Source organism: Propithecus coquereli, unplaced genomic scaffold, assembly GCF_000956105.1.
Source record: "Propithecus coquereli isolate 6110/MARCELLA unplaced genomic scaffold, Pcoq_1.0 Scaffold81, whole genome shotgun sequence".
NCBI classification, from domain to species: domain Eukaryota; kingdom Metazoa; phylum Chordata; class Mammalia; order Primates; family Indriidae; genus Propithecus; species Propithecus coquereli.
In genome coordinates, this window is record NW_012154285.1 from 6566105 (window position 1) to 6582285 (window position 16181).

The following is a 16181-nucleotide window of genomic DNA, read 5'->3' on the forward strand; positions in this document are numbered from 1 at the left end:
AATATATTGCCTAGGTCTCTCCACTGAAAACTACAGGCAATAAAAGCCCCTTAGCAATAAGCACAGTAACACCTAGATCTTGGTTTCAAAATACCATTTCCCATGAAGAAACAAGGGCTCTTGAAAAAATGTGTGATTTCAGTTTAGTGAGAAAATACAAAGTATGTGGAGCATTTTTGCTGTTCCAGAAAGGGCTCAAAAACTGACAAGGGCCATTCAGGGGAGGCAGCGGCAGCCCCACCTGCCCCTTCTCCCTGGACCTGAAAACAAAACAAAACAAAACAAACAACTGACAAGGACATGTTAAATGACCGACACCAGCTTAAAGCGGCTACCCAAATTTGGGACAATTTGAGCATCCAAAAAAAAAAAGTTGATAATAGATTATAATAAAGTGAATTTTAAAAAAAGAGTCCATAGTGATACCCAAATAGTGATACTTAAAATATGTACATATATGTTTTTTATACATTCAAATATATATGAATTAGAGTGGGACAGCTCTATTTTACAAAATAATGCCAGCTGGTAAGTAATAGAGGATAGAATTTTTAAAAATCACCATTTTGGACACTTTAATGTAATAAATAATTCAGGCAATTTCTACTAACAATGGGTGCCAAAACCAATAGATGAAAGGCCATTGGGAAATAGAATTTCACGGCCTCAAAGCATCATCTCATAGCTTACTTATGAATTTCAGAAGAAAAAAAGGCACTGTTGGGCAGGCGCGGTGGCACGCACCTATAGTCCCACCTACTCAGGAGGCTGAGGCAGGAGGATCACTTGAGCCCAGGAGTTTGAGGTCTGCACTCCAGCTGGGGTGACAGAGTAAGCCTCTGTCTCAAAAAAAAAAAAAAAAAAAAAGGCACTGTTACAATGAAGAAATCTGGTAGACACTTCCTTAATCAAATAATGAAATCTGAAATCACAAAAAAGGACATAGTGTCTACATTTAACCTAAACCTAAGGAAGTAATTAGCGAAATCCAGATAGTGGGACATTCTACCAAAACTTAGCTAGACTTTTCAACAGTCAAAACAAAATGAAAGGTAAAGGAAGCGTTCTAGATTAAAGAAGGATAAAGAGAAATAACAACTAAAGGTCATGTCAGATCCTTGATAGCATGCTAGTATTCTGAAAAAGGCTATAAAGAACATAATTGGCATAACTCGAAAAACTTGAATATAAATTTTATTAGATAATATTATTGTATCAATATTAAATTTCTTAAATGTGAAATTTCCTTAAGTATTGTGGTTTTGTAGGAGACTTGCCCTTTGTTCTATCCTGGTATGTTAAGTGACATAAGTCTATACTTTTCTTTCAAATGGTTCAATAAATGAGAAAGGGTGAGGAGGATGGAAGGAGGGGGAGTGGGGGAGACAGACATAAGGCAAATGCGGTAAACTGTTATCAAGTGATAATCTAGGTAAGGACTGTTATGGGTGTAATTGCACTAATCATTCAACTTTTTTGTAGGTGTGTGATTTAAAAAAAAAGTTTGTGGGGAGGAATGTATACAGTATCCTAAGGACTTTTACAACATGGAAGAAAAGAGTGAAAAGAAAAAGTAACATGTGACCAAAATGTTAGTTGTGTTTTCTTGCTATTACCATGATGATGCTGGTTTCTTTTTTCTTCTTTTTCTTTTTCTGTAAATTTAATTTGTATGGTCGCAGGACACTCTCACAGTAACTGGATACCCAAAGGATAATAGAAATAGTCTGAAAGAGGAAAAATTGCAAATTCATGAATAAGGACTGCACTACCATTATCTATCAGGAAGTTAAAGGCAATGGATGAAACAAAGACATTCTAACTGGCAGTTCTGCGCAAATCCCTTCAATTTCTCCCTCGAGTCTCTGCTTTCTACAATCACCACGTTGATCCATGCCTTTGTCATCTCCTGCTCAGAATACTACAATAGCCTAACTCTTTATTATTATTCTGGCTCTCCCAGCTCTATATCCATCTGCCCCTGCACAGTTTTCTTTCACTTTCCTATAGAAGTAGAGATTTATTAACGTCCTTTTCATTTGGTGGAATCTAAAGGTACTTTAGAATATGCCTCTCTCCCCTCACACCTCTCCAGATAAAATACCATCTTACTTGCAAACCTTAACTTACAAACATATGGAGAACTCCCCCCAATTGATCAGCACATATCCTGCACTGTATTAAATTAGCTGTTTACATGTCTTCTCCTACACTACAGTGTTGTGTATGTACATATATTTCCAGTTATTGTTCATTCAGTAAGAATCTCTTAGGCATTTACAATGTGCCAGTCATCGGAACAGAGTACACTGCCTTCAGGAAGCTTATAGACTAATAGGGGGAGAAAAGTAAATAAATATGTGACAGAAATAAAAAGAAAGACAATGGATTATGAGTGTTTGTGATCTTCCTCTTCTCTCTGGCAAAAAAAAAAAAAAAAAAAAAAAAGGGAGTTTTGCTATATCAGCTCCTGGACTTCTTAATGCATAATATTGCAGTAATTAGAAAGTGACAACAACAAATAAGAGAAGCTGGACAAATTAATGTAGACTATGTCATAAAGAGTGAATCAGGGCCGGGCGCGGTGGCTCACGCCTGTAATCCTAGCTCTCTAGGAGGCCAAGGCGGGCGGATTGAGCTCAGGAGTTCGAAACCAGCCTGAGCAAGAGCGAGACCCCGTCTCTACTAAAAATAGAAAGAAACTAATTGGACAACTAAAAATATATAAAGAAATTAGCCGGGCATGGTGGCGCATGCCTGTAGTCCCAGCTACTCGGGAGGCTGAGGCAGGAGGATCGCTTGAGCCCAGGAGTTTGAGGTTGCTGTGAGCTAGGCTGACGCCACGGCACTCACTCTAGCCCGGGCAAAAGAGTGAGACTCTGTCTCAAAAAAAAAAAAAAAGGAAAAAAAAAGAGTGAATCAGAAAAGAGGATGAAGAGAAAATAGCTAGATTTGGAGTACACATGGGGAGCCTTAGAAATGAGTAAAGCAAATATCAACAAGTTTTACCTAAGAATTATGAAAGAAATTTTCTTGGAATTCTTGCAAGGAGTTAGTTTAGAAAATGATTCAAATTACTTTTTTTTTTCTTTTAGAGATAGGGTCTCACTCTGTCACCTAGGGTGGAGTGCAGTGGTACAATCATAGTTCACTGTAACCTTAAACTCCTGGGCTCAAAAAAATCCCCCAGTCTCAGCCTCCTGAGTAGCTGGGACTACAGCATGTGGCACCACGTCTGGCTAATATTTTATTTTTTTGTACAGACAGAGTCTTAACTATGTTGCCCAAGCTGGTCTTGAACTCCTAAGCTCAAGTGATCAGGAGTTGGGAGGCCTCAACCTCTGAAACTGCTAGGATTATAAGCATGAGCCACTGCACCTAGCCTAAATTGCTTTTCAATTAACAAAAAGCAGGAGTAGGAGGGTTAAATTGCAGGTATAAGGTGCCTATTACCTGTTCATTGTTGGAAAATGAATCTTATATACTTTTAAGGAAAATCACTTCTCTCAGCAAGAGAACAAAACCATACCTCAACAAAGAAGACTAGGTTTTCTAAAAGAGTAGGATGTGTTTTCAAGTTACCATCTTCAACTTCTAAGAGATCACCTTTACAGTTACTGAAGACATCTGAAAACAAAAAAATATTTTATGGTTTTATTCAGCTTTTTGTTTCAATGCTGTTTTTAGAAACACAATGCACAATCTAATGAAGAATAAACAACTATAAAAGCTTAATCCACAAAGCTTTTTTCCCTTCATTTCCCATAATGAACCAAACTCCAAAGGATATAGTATCTATTTTAAGCTCTTTATTTTTTCTGCCCCATATGATCTGCAGGAAATTTTATTTATTATTTATTTTTATTTATATTATGTATTTATTTATTATTATTATTATTATTATTTAGATACAGGGTCTCACACTCTGTTGCCCAGGCTGGAGTGCAGTAGCACAATCATGGCTCACTATAACCTCGAGCTCCTGGGCGCAAGCGATCCTCCTGGTTCAGTCTGCCAAGTAGCTGGGACTACAGGTGCGCACCATTTTATTGTACCATTTTATAACAGGTATCTACTATTTGTGTAATCAAAACTTAACTTTTAATAGTTAACAAGTCTTTAAAAATCCCAAAGGCATGCATTATCATTTTCAAATCCTCTTGCAAGATTTGTAGGAAAAAAAAAATTTGAACTACTGCCAAACAACCAGATAATAAATACAGGCATCCTCAGAAAGAACACTTACCTTTTAATTGTTCTAGTAAAGACTTAAGACTATTTTCTATTCGCTCCTGGATCTCCATCGTATCCTCTAAAATTAAAAAACAAAAAATGAAAAACTTTCATTTTCTTTGTAAAATGAAGCAAGATCAATACCTGTAAGCAGTTCATGTGCAAGGACATTTTCTCTTAGCTTAAGACCCCTTGGCATCTAAATCCCATGGTTCAGAGATAAAGATGAAGGAAAGAAAAAGGAAAGAGAAAAGAAAAGACATTAATTACCTTTCTTCCAAGGGTACTACCTAAAATTCTTCAGAAGGACTTGAAATCTATGTGCTGCAAATATTCTAAATAACAGGATCTACAAATCTATGATTTTCAAAAATGGTCTATGGAATATTTATGATTCTCACTGGGTTGAGAGCTTAGGAAAAAAAAATCTCTTTTCCACAAAGTTTAGGGCTTGATTTTTAAAGTCCAACAATATTTCAACAAATGAAGGATTTCTTCAACTGAACCTAACAAGTGATTTCAAATATGGAAAGGTCTTAAGCTTCCAAAACATTACTTTGTAACCTGTAATGTATCCTCTTGGATACTAAATCAGACATTTCCACATTTCTAGAACAGCTTCCATCTACTCCAAACTTTTCCAACTGTGAGAGGTTATAGACATTTTATTGCATTTATTAAGTTTTCAATGACAAAGACCCAGTAAACACACTTGGAAGTGTACACTTACCTAAACCATTGGTATCCAGCTCATAAATATCATTAACAAGATAAAAAGAGCTTATCTGGCACTGAGAACATCCAGAATTAAAGAATCCACCCATTCTGGTAGGTACAGGACCAAGGAAAGGATACTAGGGGGGTTAAAAAAAAAAAAAAAAAATGGAGAGGGGAAACATTATGTCCTTTAAAACCATCTAAATTCATACAAAATAAGAAAACAAGGCATGTTAACATACTGGATAAAAACCTGTTTCAATGATTTGGTTAAAAGTCATTAATCAGCAAACTAATAACTGAATCATTATGGTAAAAACAAAAATGTTGTATTAATTTATTGCTAGCTATTAAAACTTTACCATCTTCCCCCCCCAAAAAAGCTATTTTGCTTGATCTCACTATCCTGTAGATATTAAAGAAGCCCCTGCAATTCCCTCTGAGTCTGTAATATTCCTCTTTTCCCACAGATGCAATAAACTGGGACAAAATGCTATTCTTTGGTACTTACCCACCAAAACTCCTATTTTTAAAAAGACAGTCACAAACATAATTATTGTAGCTACGATGGCAAATACTCATTGATAATACCTGAATTTCCTTCTCAGTAAATCGCTTTCCTGTCTCCAAGGCCACCTCCAGCTGTTGAAGGAGCAAACGAAGAATATCGATCCGGGAAGATACACCATTCTCAGCAGCCTTCTCCGAGTTCTTTGGCTCCACAGGGTGGTTGAGACTTGGAAGTCCACTGATCAGCCTCAGTGTTAAGGATCGGATTCTTAACCACAAGGTCTCCTCCTCCAAGGAAAGTTTCTTATGTTCTTCAGAAACATCCCTTAAACAGAAACATCCCCAAACCATCTATTTTATTGAATCTGTTGCCTTCAAATCAATCAAAGTTTGCTTTAACCAGTCAAGATGCCTCTGAATGGCTCCAGTTTTCATTTACTAGCTGAAAATGACCTTAGACAAGCCAAAATCTTCTGAATGCCCATTTCACCATCAATAAAATAGGAATGAAAGGTAATTTTCCCCTTAAAGGAAACTTTTTTCTCTACTGATAAAATACATGATATAAAAAATTCAAAAGTAAAAAAACAGAAAGAAAAAGTGCCTGAAAACAAAACATCCACAGTATTAACACGCATGGTATAGATCCTTTGACTTTTGCAATATAAATGTATAAAAATGTGTAACTAAAAGTAGCACTGGCAGGGCGCAGTGGCTCACGCCTTTAATCCTAGCACTTTGGGAGACCTAGGTGGGAGATTCACTGAGGCCAGGAGTTCAAGACTAGCCTGAGCATGAACAAGATCCTGTCTCTACAAAAAATAGAAAAATCGGCCGGGCGTGGTGTGGTGGCTCATGCCTGTAATCCTAGCACTCTGGGAGGCCGAGGCGGGTGGATTGTTTGAGCTCAGGAGTTCGAAACCAGCCTGAGCAAGAGCGAGACCCCGTCTCTACGAAAATAGAAAGAAATTATCTGGACAACTAAAAATATATATATAGAAAAAATTAGCTGGGCATGGTGGCGCATGCCTGTAGTCCCAGCTACTCGGGAGGCTGAGGCAGGAGGATCGCTTGAGCCCAGGAGTTTGAGGTTGCTGTGAGCTAGGCTGACACCACGGCACTCTAGCCAAGGCAACAGAGCCAGACCTTGTCTCAAAAAAAAAAAAAATAGAAAAATTAACTGGGTGTGGTGGCACGTGCCTATACTCCCAACTACTTAGAAGGCTGAGGCAGAAGGATCCCTTGAGCCAGGAGTTTGAGGTTGCTGTGAGCTATGATAATGCCACTTATACCCAGGAGACAGAGCAAGACAAAAAAAATAGTATTTACACAACTTAGTTTTAAATAAATTGGTTCACAGCATTTACACTATTTTGCAAATGTCATCTTTTTATAACAGTGCATGCAGTAAAGAGTTAACACAGCAGCAGTTAACAAAGCAGTTAACACAGTTACTATCATATTAGAAGGGCCTCCTTACAAGGTTGGCCCTTGGCTGATATCTGGGAAATTTGTACTGCAACCATTCCCTAAGTGATAAGAGTGGCTCACTGGGCCTATACTATACAAACCCTGTGGTTTATGATGAACACCTGCTTTCCTTCTGGGAGTCTAGAATTTTAATACCTGCTGAACAGAGAATGTGCCTATGTAACCACATGATAAAAACCTTGAGCACTGAGCTCTGATGCGCTTCCCTGGTCAGAAACACTGTGCATATGTTACTGCATTTTTTGGCTACTTAGAGAAAAGAACATGCCCAGTGTGTCCCTTCACAGGAGGGAGAGAGCACTGGAAATCTGTGGAGTCCTCCAGACTCTGCCCATGCCGTTTTCTCTTACTGATCTTGCCTGGTATCCTTTTGCTACAGTAACCTTAGCCACTGAGTGCAACTATGTGCTATGTCCCTTGAGTCCTTCTAGTGAATCACTGAATGTGGTCTTGGCAACCCCAAATCACAGTGTTTTCAGAATACCCGATATACACATCTTTTTATGTTTGAGCATTTATTTCCTTAGGTTCTGCTTTCCTAGAAGTGGATCTGCTGAATTAAATGGTATGTGGCATTTTTTTTAAATTTATTTTTGAGACAGAGTATTGCTCTGTTGCCCCAGCTAGAGTTCAAGTGGCATCACAACAGCTCAATGAAACCTCAAACTCCTGAGCTCATAACCCTCCTGCCTCAGCCTCCCGAGTAGCTGGGACTATAGGCGCGTGCCACCAGGCCTGACTAATTCTTCTATTTTTTTGTAGAGACAGTGTCGCTCTTGCTCATGCTATTCTTGAACTCCTGACCTCAAGCAATCCTCCCACCTTGGCCTTCCAGAGTGCAAGAATTACAGGTGTGAGCCACCAGGCAAGGCCAGTATGTGGCATTTTTAATCTTGATACATATCATTAGAATTCCCTATAAGACAGTTATATAAAGTTTTACTCCCATGTAAATGTACAACCATAAACATTTTCCGTACATCTTTGCTGACCACAATTATTAACCTTTTTGGTTAGAAATAAAATATTTATTGCTATAAGGTGCATTTCTTTGAACTTCCTATTAAGCCCTTTGCCCACTGTTTCTTTCTGATCAATTTATTAAAAGTTCCCTATATCTATGAAGCATATTTGTATGAAGAAATTTACCACAAACCTTTAGAACACATTATTTCTATTTACCGAAGCTAAATCCTTTCTGTTTCCAGATTTGATATAATGCTAAGAAAGGCTTTCCTCACTCATTTAAAAATATTTTCTAGCCTGAGCAACATATCAAGATCCCCTCTCTCCAAAAAATAGAAAAATTAGCTGGGCTTGGTGGTGGGTACCTATAGTCCCAGCTACTCAGGAGGCTGAGGCAGGAGGATTGCTTGAACTCAAGCATTTGAGGTTGCAGTGAGCTATGATGATGCCACTGCACTCTACCCCAGGTGACAAAGTGAGACCCTGTCTCAAAAAAATAAATAAAAATTTCTATATTTTCTTCTAGAATTTCTAAGGAGTTTTAGCATATAGTCTTTAATCCTTCTGGAATTCTTACATATGGTGCGAAGTAGATCTAACTTTTAGATTAGCCAGGAGTCCCAACATAGGGGATGAGATATTTTCTTCATTTGGCTTACCTGTGTTTCCTGATCCCTACAACAAACATTTTATATTTGTGTAACAAGTAGATTTTTTCTTTTTAAATCTTAGATTCATCCCAATTCTTTAAAAATAAATGGCTAAGGGTTAAATTCTAGTTACCTGTCTTTTGGATCCCAGCTGAAGAAAACGTTTAAGTCTCTGTTGTCTCGCAAATCTTTCCATGGAATGTCATCTTCTTCTGGCCTAAGATTCATTGACTTTATACTTTCTGCTAAGCTGGTTGATCTGTGACATAGAAAATTTATTTATGTATTATTTCAGTAGTAAAACAACCATGCAGATGTGTTAACCAGGACTTGGTTTTATTAGAAAGAGAGGAAGGGAAAGAGAAAGGAAGGGAAAGAGAAAGGAAGGATTTATTATTAAGAAGGTTCATATAAAGGAAAAGAGAACCAAGCACAGATCATACAGTTTTGCTACACAGCAAAAGAAAGGCTTCTGGAAGCCCAACTAAAATAAAGGAAATCAGCATTAATTCCTGAAATCCCTTGTTTGTAGGGGAGGGGGAGACCTTGTAAGAACAATATGGACCAGGAGGTGATGACCATGGCCTAGTTGGCTTCTGTACTGGACCTGAGATGTTGCTGGCAGTATGCTATCATTCCCCATGACATGCACCCAGATTCTGTTTTCTCTTTCTTTCTTGTAGGAACCCCCTTTCTCTCTTTTTTGTCCATTATTCCTTAAGCCTGCTAATGACACCCATGAGCCCATTAATGGCTCTCAGCATCTGATCTCTAATCCCTTAGTTCCTTTCCAGCTGTTATGCAATACTTACATATTTGCTTCAAGTAGAAGATCTAACAGCATCCGTTCAGTACGGACTTGTGCAAAGTGAAGAGAATTATTCAGCCTGTTCCTAAAAGCGATAAACTCTGGGATCTTCTCAAACGCACCATATTTGTAAGCTTGAATAATATATTCTGAGGTCTGGGAAGGAAAGACATCACCTTGGTATAAATATTTCACAAGTAAGGCAACGTAAGCAACCCTTGCCAGCCAAAACAAAACACTCGAACTAAAATTAAGTTTTGAATCTAATTGTTAAAGGTCTTGTCACCAAATAGAATGTCACCTTTTAAAAATGTTATTTTTATTCCTTCCTATACCTGAGATAAATGTCTTCTTTACTAATATTATTAATTAGAATACCCAGCTGCTGCTACTATCACATAGACCTTCTCTTGGCAGTCATGTCTTTCAATTCAACAGGACTGGAAGTTCTGTTTTGCCATATCAGTCAAAAATTTGGTTAGTGCCATTCTGGAAGGGATATTACTCCATGTTTTTCTGCATCTAGGATAAACTGTATTTCATACAAAGGTTCTAAAAATACCGGAATAATATAGCTACCCCTCCACCCCAAATAAAAATCAGTCTCCTTCAGAAAAAGACAAGTTGCTCCTTAGTTTTGTTTATTTCCGAATACTGTATCACAAACACAGGGCATATAAGCATTATATCAGAATAAGTAAGACACCAAACAACAGACCTATAAAAATACATGTCATAATCCATTCTGAGGACAGAAAGACTTCAAGAACTAGGTTTCTTGTCCATCTAAACTATAAGACCTCTGCTGGAAATTTCCATAAACAAGTAAGAGAAGGGAACACTCACCACATGTGCTTTAATTGTAGATTAACACGTATATATGGATGAAACATTATAGAACAGAGGCAAGATAAAGAATTCTAAACAGAAATTCTGGCACAATAGAAGAAAATCTCAGTGAAGCACATTTTATGGGTATGGGCAGCACTGCCATCAGGATCAGAAGACAGGAAATTACCCCTTTGGGCCAAAGAAAGTGTTAAGCTCAAAGCTGATGTCTGCCCCAAAGATCCTTTCTGGAAAAGCCAATCTTTATATAGCCTTAGTCAGTCAGCTCTACCCCCATATCTCCATTATGTCTGAATAATTTGCCCAGTAGAAAAATAGGCCAATAGTCAACAACATACCCTCTGATACACAGCCTCGCAGGGTTCATTTCAGGCCGCGGGATTGCGCCACGGGCGCTAATTCAACTGCATTCGATGCGGCTTTTAAACCCCCATGGAACACCTCGGCGAGCTGTTTGCCTGCAGTATCTGGAGAAATTAAAGACGGACGGACACAAGAAAATTAAAAAGATTACTTGTGATCCTGCAGGTTTAAAGAAGGACTACCTGAAAAAGACTGAGTGTACCTTCTAGCTTGATTAAGGGATAGTGATACACCCCATCAAGAAGAGGCCAGGATACTCTAAACATGTATGTCTATCCTATGGCCCCTTGGCTTAGAAAACATACCAAGGTTTCCTATAAGCCCTTGCAATAGGAACTTACAGCTTGGAAAAACTGGCTGGTCAGGAATACGTGATTTAGCAATTAATCAGGAAGAAAATATGATTCTGTTAATTTCAAACAAATTTACAAATTACAGTTCCAAAATATGCTGTGATTAAAGACTAGAATGCAGCCTTACCGAGTGTAGAGGCAGTTTTAATTTCTGAATGGTCCGTGGAATACCACTTTAGAAAAATGGCAGAAGCTTTTAAAAGAGAAAAATACAGGGCAAAAGGGAGAATATAGTCTTTAACAAATTAAGAAGGCAACTATCATTCTCTGGCTTTTCTTTTTTAGATAGTCCTCCTTTAATGCTGCAGTAAAGTACCACTGCAGAGCTAGACAAGAGCCTGGGAAGAGACCAATAGGACAAAGGCTATGAAAGTATTACTATATGAAGAAACAACCCCTGAAGGAACTGCAGGCAAAACTGGAAGCCACAGGCACTTTAAAGACTTCTAAATATCAAAATACATTGTCCATACCTATTTCTACTCATTTATGCACCAACGAGGCTATTTAGGTCCCGTATGGATTCCTGAAATGAACCCTGGTTGCTGTAAAAATTAGCAAAATATATGGACATCAAACCCCTGAATAATGATCTTCATGAATACCTAAAATAGAGATTTTTAAAGGGAAATTTTTATAATGTATAAACATGTAAGTGACTTTTGGAGATATGAAAACCTACTGCTGATTCTTATATTGTAAAAAAAAAAAAATCTATTCCAAAGAAAGATGACAGTAGACAATGACCTTTCTAGAAAGAAAATTCCCATGTAGACCTTCCAAATATAACTTTCAATCCCACAGCACGAACCCTTACTAAGCAGAACACTGGATTTTCCCTTTAGGTAAAAGTGTTCTTTCAAAGAGCTAGTTGGGAATTGAAGTACATCAGTCACCCAAGAAAAAAGCATCTGGGGATCCCCAAAACTACCAAGAATAAAAGATGTAGAGCATTAGAGTTTTGGCCCTGAAGAGAGATGTTTCTCATACTATGAGCAGAAGGTTTAACACATAGTACGACACTACAATTATGATCTTTCTTAGCCTCAGGTCCTTTAGGAAACAGTCCACATCACAGTCTCTATTTTCTTATTCTGGGACTTGGCATTAAGGTGCATTTTCCTTGCTGTATTGTGCTTTTCTTCTGATTCCAGGACTCCCCAAGATTATCTACTTCTATATGATTAAATTAGCTCCATCTTCTCAATTAGTTGTAATAAAAATAAATTTCAAGCAAAAAAAGTCCTAGAACCAGATCAATAAAATGCTACAATTTTATCAGATTCAATATCACATGCATTGAGATGAATTAGTCAATTCTGCTACACTCAACCATCAGCAAAACATTGAAAAAAATGATACAAAAAAACCCACTGAGGATAACAAAGTCTCTCAAATTGCTCCAGGGGATCTCCTTTCCCTATATTATAATATTTTGTGGTTTTGTTTTTTGGATTTTTGTTTTTTCAAAACAACTCTTCAGATACAACATTTGTGGGAAGAAAAAAATTAACTTTCATTACTATAAGATAATGTGCTGGCATGGTGGCTCACACCTGTAATCCCAGCAACTCGGGAGGCTGAGGCAGGAGGATTGCTTAAGCCCAGGAGTTAGAGGCTGCAGTGAGCTATGATTGCATCACTGCACTCTAGCCTGGGCAACAGAGTAAGACCCCATCTCTTAAAAAAATAATAATAATAATATGCCTTTAACGACCAAATCTTCATGAAGTGGCCATATTTGATTCTTCTAGAATGCTTGAAAACTGGAGGAAAACCAGCCACCAGACTTGAATTAATCCCTTATTTACTGCCACTATGTCAAAGCTATTTGAGAAACAAAGCTTTGAAAAGGATTCCTCAGCAAATAAAATGTTTCTTTGATCTCCTTCTTATAAATATAGAAATGAGAGCCAAAATGAGATTTAAGGAAATGAATTCTTTTGATATTTTTACTGAAACTTCTTGAAAACAGAGGAGGGCAGGCACAGATACTTGAACACACAGTGAAAACTCATAGATTTACAACTCAATTGCCCACTCACGCTAGGAGATCTTAGAAACCCAATGTCCTAGAGATGTCCTTCTGACCTCTAAGCCAGGCCAACACCTTCTGAACAGCATGCTCAGATACTAATACCCACTTCCCTCGCTCCCTGATCAGAAGCTGTGCCCCAAAATGAGATCTAAACAGACATATCAATTATTAGAGGAAAGGAGGAAGACTTGGGGGGGATGCCGGGCTAAAAACCAACTGATGGTACACAGCTCACCATCTAAGCACAAGAAGAAGCTTTCCACCGTTCAGAGCCATCCTTCGCTACTCCAGCCCTCTAGGCCACTCCCTGAAGCTTGTCAAAACATAATTATCACAAGCTGAAAACAACAAACCTATATTCTATTCTGCAGAAATATTTCTGCCCTGCCTTCTATTTAATACACCCGTAAAGAATTAGATGGAAGATAGATTAGCCATAGCTGTTATAAAAGGGTTTTTTTAAAAAATCCTCACGAGTGTTTGCCAAGAATCCCAGATACCAATTCCCTTGCCAAGTTCCTTAGTAGCTGATAGACCATGAAAATGGAAAGCTACGGGCACATATCTGGCATGGCCAAATTCCAGGCAATGAGTCTTAGAAGTAACGAGAACCAAGTAGGCAGTGCCCACCCTAAAGATATGCCTTCTCTCCATACTCCTTGGGTAGTTTGGTGTGGTTGATCGAATGAGTAGAGACCATATGGTTTTTCCACAAAAATTTCTACTTAACCAGTAAGTGGAGTCCAAGTCTGCTTGCAGTGAAAAATATGGTGCAAATCCCATCCTTTCGTTATGGCACAGAGACACTTTGTATCTTGTTTGTTGCTACTTTAAAAACCGTACCATTGACCTAAATATCCTGGAATGTTCTTTAATTTTCTAGAAAATATGTGTACTCTATCTTATTTGTTGCTACGTTAAAAAACATATTATTGACCTAAATATCCTGGAATGTTCTTTAATTTTCTAAAAAATGTAAGTGTACTCACTGTTGGCAAAGGGTACAGTAGATAAAAACGTCAGGATTAAATAAAGGTAACAGAGAGCAGCTGCTATCACAGAATCATACATGGCATCCCAGGCTATAAACTCTTACGGGCTGTTTCTCATACCCTTGGAAAAGTCTCCTAGAGATCAGAAGATACATCTAAGAAGCATAACACTTTCTAGTCTGTTAGTATCCAATTTGAAATGCAACTTTCCAAGGATTCTACTAAACACAGGCATTCTAACAAACACAAATAACTCTTTACCTCTCCCTAACAGCCTTGGAAAGTAAGCTGTGGCCTAAGGGCACTTGCTAGTACAGCATGGTGCACCTCAACATGTGCACTTGTGACATGAGGTAATGCACTCTCTGAATTGTGTGTAGTCAGCAGGCAAGACCACAGTAAAAAAAGTTTTTCACTTACATCTTTCTGGTTGGAGTGGAAAAACCTGAGTGCGAAGTTACAGGACTGGGACGCAGCAGCATACTGACCTAGAGATTCCGCGTATCGGGTCAAAAGATAACTAGGTCGGAAGGAAAGAAAAAAAATACGTGTTATATTTACCCACCTCCAGTATCAAATACTACACTTAGAATACACCTGGCAAAGAAATAGCTAGGCATAAGGAAAAAGTAAAACATCCTGCCATAGAAATGATCTAATTCACAGGATGAAATTAAAAAAAAGAAAAGAAAAACAGCAAAGTTAATTCATTTTTGTGGGAGACCTAAAGTTCTATGCTATGCCTTCTTACACTCTGATGATTAATGGAACATAAAAGTTATAAGAGAACATAATACTGTCTTCCTAAAATAGCACTACAGGGAACAGAAAAATGCCCTTAAATAATCACAAAGAGTAGTCAAAAGCATCTCTGAGGTCAACAAACAAAATACATGCGTCAACATCGACTGCAGGGCAGAAGTAAAGACTTCAAAATTATGTATGCCAAGAGTAAGGATTCAAAGTATATTGCTGTTTGCCATTTATAGGGAAAACTTGTTTACCATTTTTTTTTTTTTGAGACAGAATCTCACTGTGTCGCCCGGGCTAGAGCGTCCTGGCGTCAGCCTAGCTCACAGCAACCTCAAACTCCTGGGCTCAAGCGATCCTTCTGCCTCAGCCTCCCAAGTAGCTGGAACTACAGGCATGCGCCACTATGCCTGGCTGATTTTTTCTATATATGTATTTTTAGTAGTCCAGCTAATTTCTTTCTATTTTTTTTTTAGTAGAGACCTCGTCTTGCTCTTGCTCAGGCTGGTCTCTAACTCCTGAACTTGAACGATCCGCCCTCCTCAGCCTCCCAGAGAGTGCTAGGATTACAGGCGTGAGCCACCTGCCTGGCCTCACTCTTGTTTTAACTTTGCAGCATAATCATAATACCTTTCTGCATTTCTCAGTAATGCATAAGCACCTAAAGTTAATTTTTTTACCCAAAACTGCTAATAAGAGAAAATGTCAGGTGGGAGAACCTAAAGAAAAGGCAATCCCATTTGCTGAATCATCCTCCTCTTCCTCAGTAACTCATAATGTTTCCTTTATTATGTATTAAATTTTTGTCTTAAATGAGCTACTCAGAACTGTATTTCAAAAAGAATGCATTTTCCTGCATATAAAATTTTTAAAGTGAATAAAAAGGGATGTTTGGTTCCATAAGCCTATACATCTATTTATGAATCAGTTTCATTATATTTTAATTGTTGTAGCTTTGTAATAGGTTTTTTACAGTCATCACTCATTATTTAGAAACATTAAAAAACAGAACAAATATCTATTGATTTAAGATTACTCTGATTACAGGGAGGGGGATAAATTGGAGACTTGGGTTCTTCTAGAAGCAACCTGGAAAAAGGGAAAGGAAGAAAGACCTAAAAGTATAAATCAAATTCATGGATTGTATACTTAATCTAAGGAAAGAACATAGTATTTATAATTTAAAAAAAGTTTAATTGAAATCACTGCTGCTTACCCGTTTCTCTCCATATATCAATAAGCACATGGACAGCAAGGAGACAGTAATAGTCAGAAAATTGCAATTCTGTTTTCAAACAGGATTTTCCTATAGGGGAAAAAAAATATCATATAACTTTTAACATTTGTTCAACTATTACTGCCCCAAAGAAGGTTTTTAAAGCAGAAAAGTGACAGGAAGGAGAAGGGGAAAAGGAAAAGAAATTAAGAATAAGATAAAAAATACAAAAAACACCCCATATA

General features: G+C 37.8%; 1 protein-coding gene across 1 annotated transcript in view; it reads right to left on the reverse strand.

Moving 5' to 3' along the window:
- NAA25 (N(alpha)-acetyltransferase 25, NatB auxiliary subunit) overlaps positions 1-16181 on the reverse strand; it is a 74243-nt gene that overhangs the window by 6125 nt on the left and 51937 nt on the right. The window contains exons 12-19 of the mRNA XM_012663418.1: positions 14391-14490; positions 9380-9531; positions 8701-8826; positions 5542-5785; positions 4964-5087; positions 4247-4312; positions 3530-3627; positions 1617-1727 (exon numbers count right to left, since the gene is read on the reverse strand). Of these exons, the coding sequence (XP_012518872.1) occupies positions 1617-1727; positions 3530-3627; positions 4247-4312; positions 4964-5087; positions 5542-5785; positions 8701-8826; positions 9380-9531; positions 14391-14490 (1021 nt within the window). The remainder of the gene's footprint in view (positions 1-1616; positions 1728-3529; positions 3628-4246; positions 4313-4963; positions 5088-5541; positions 5786-8700; positions 8827-9379; positions 9532-14390; positions 14491-16181) is intronic.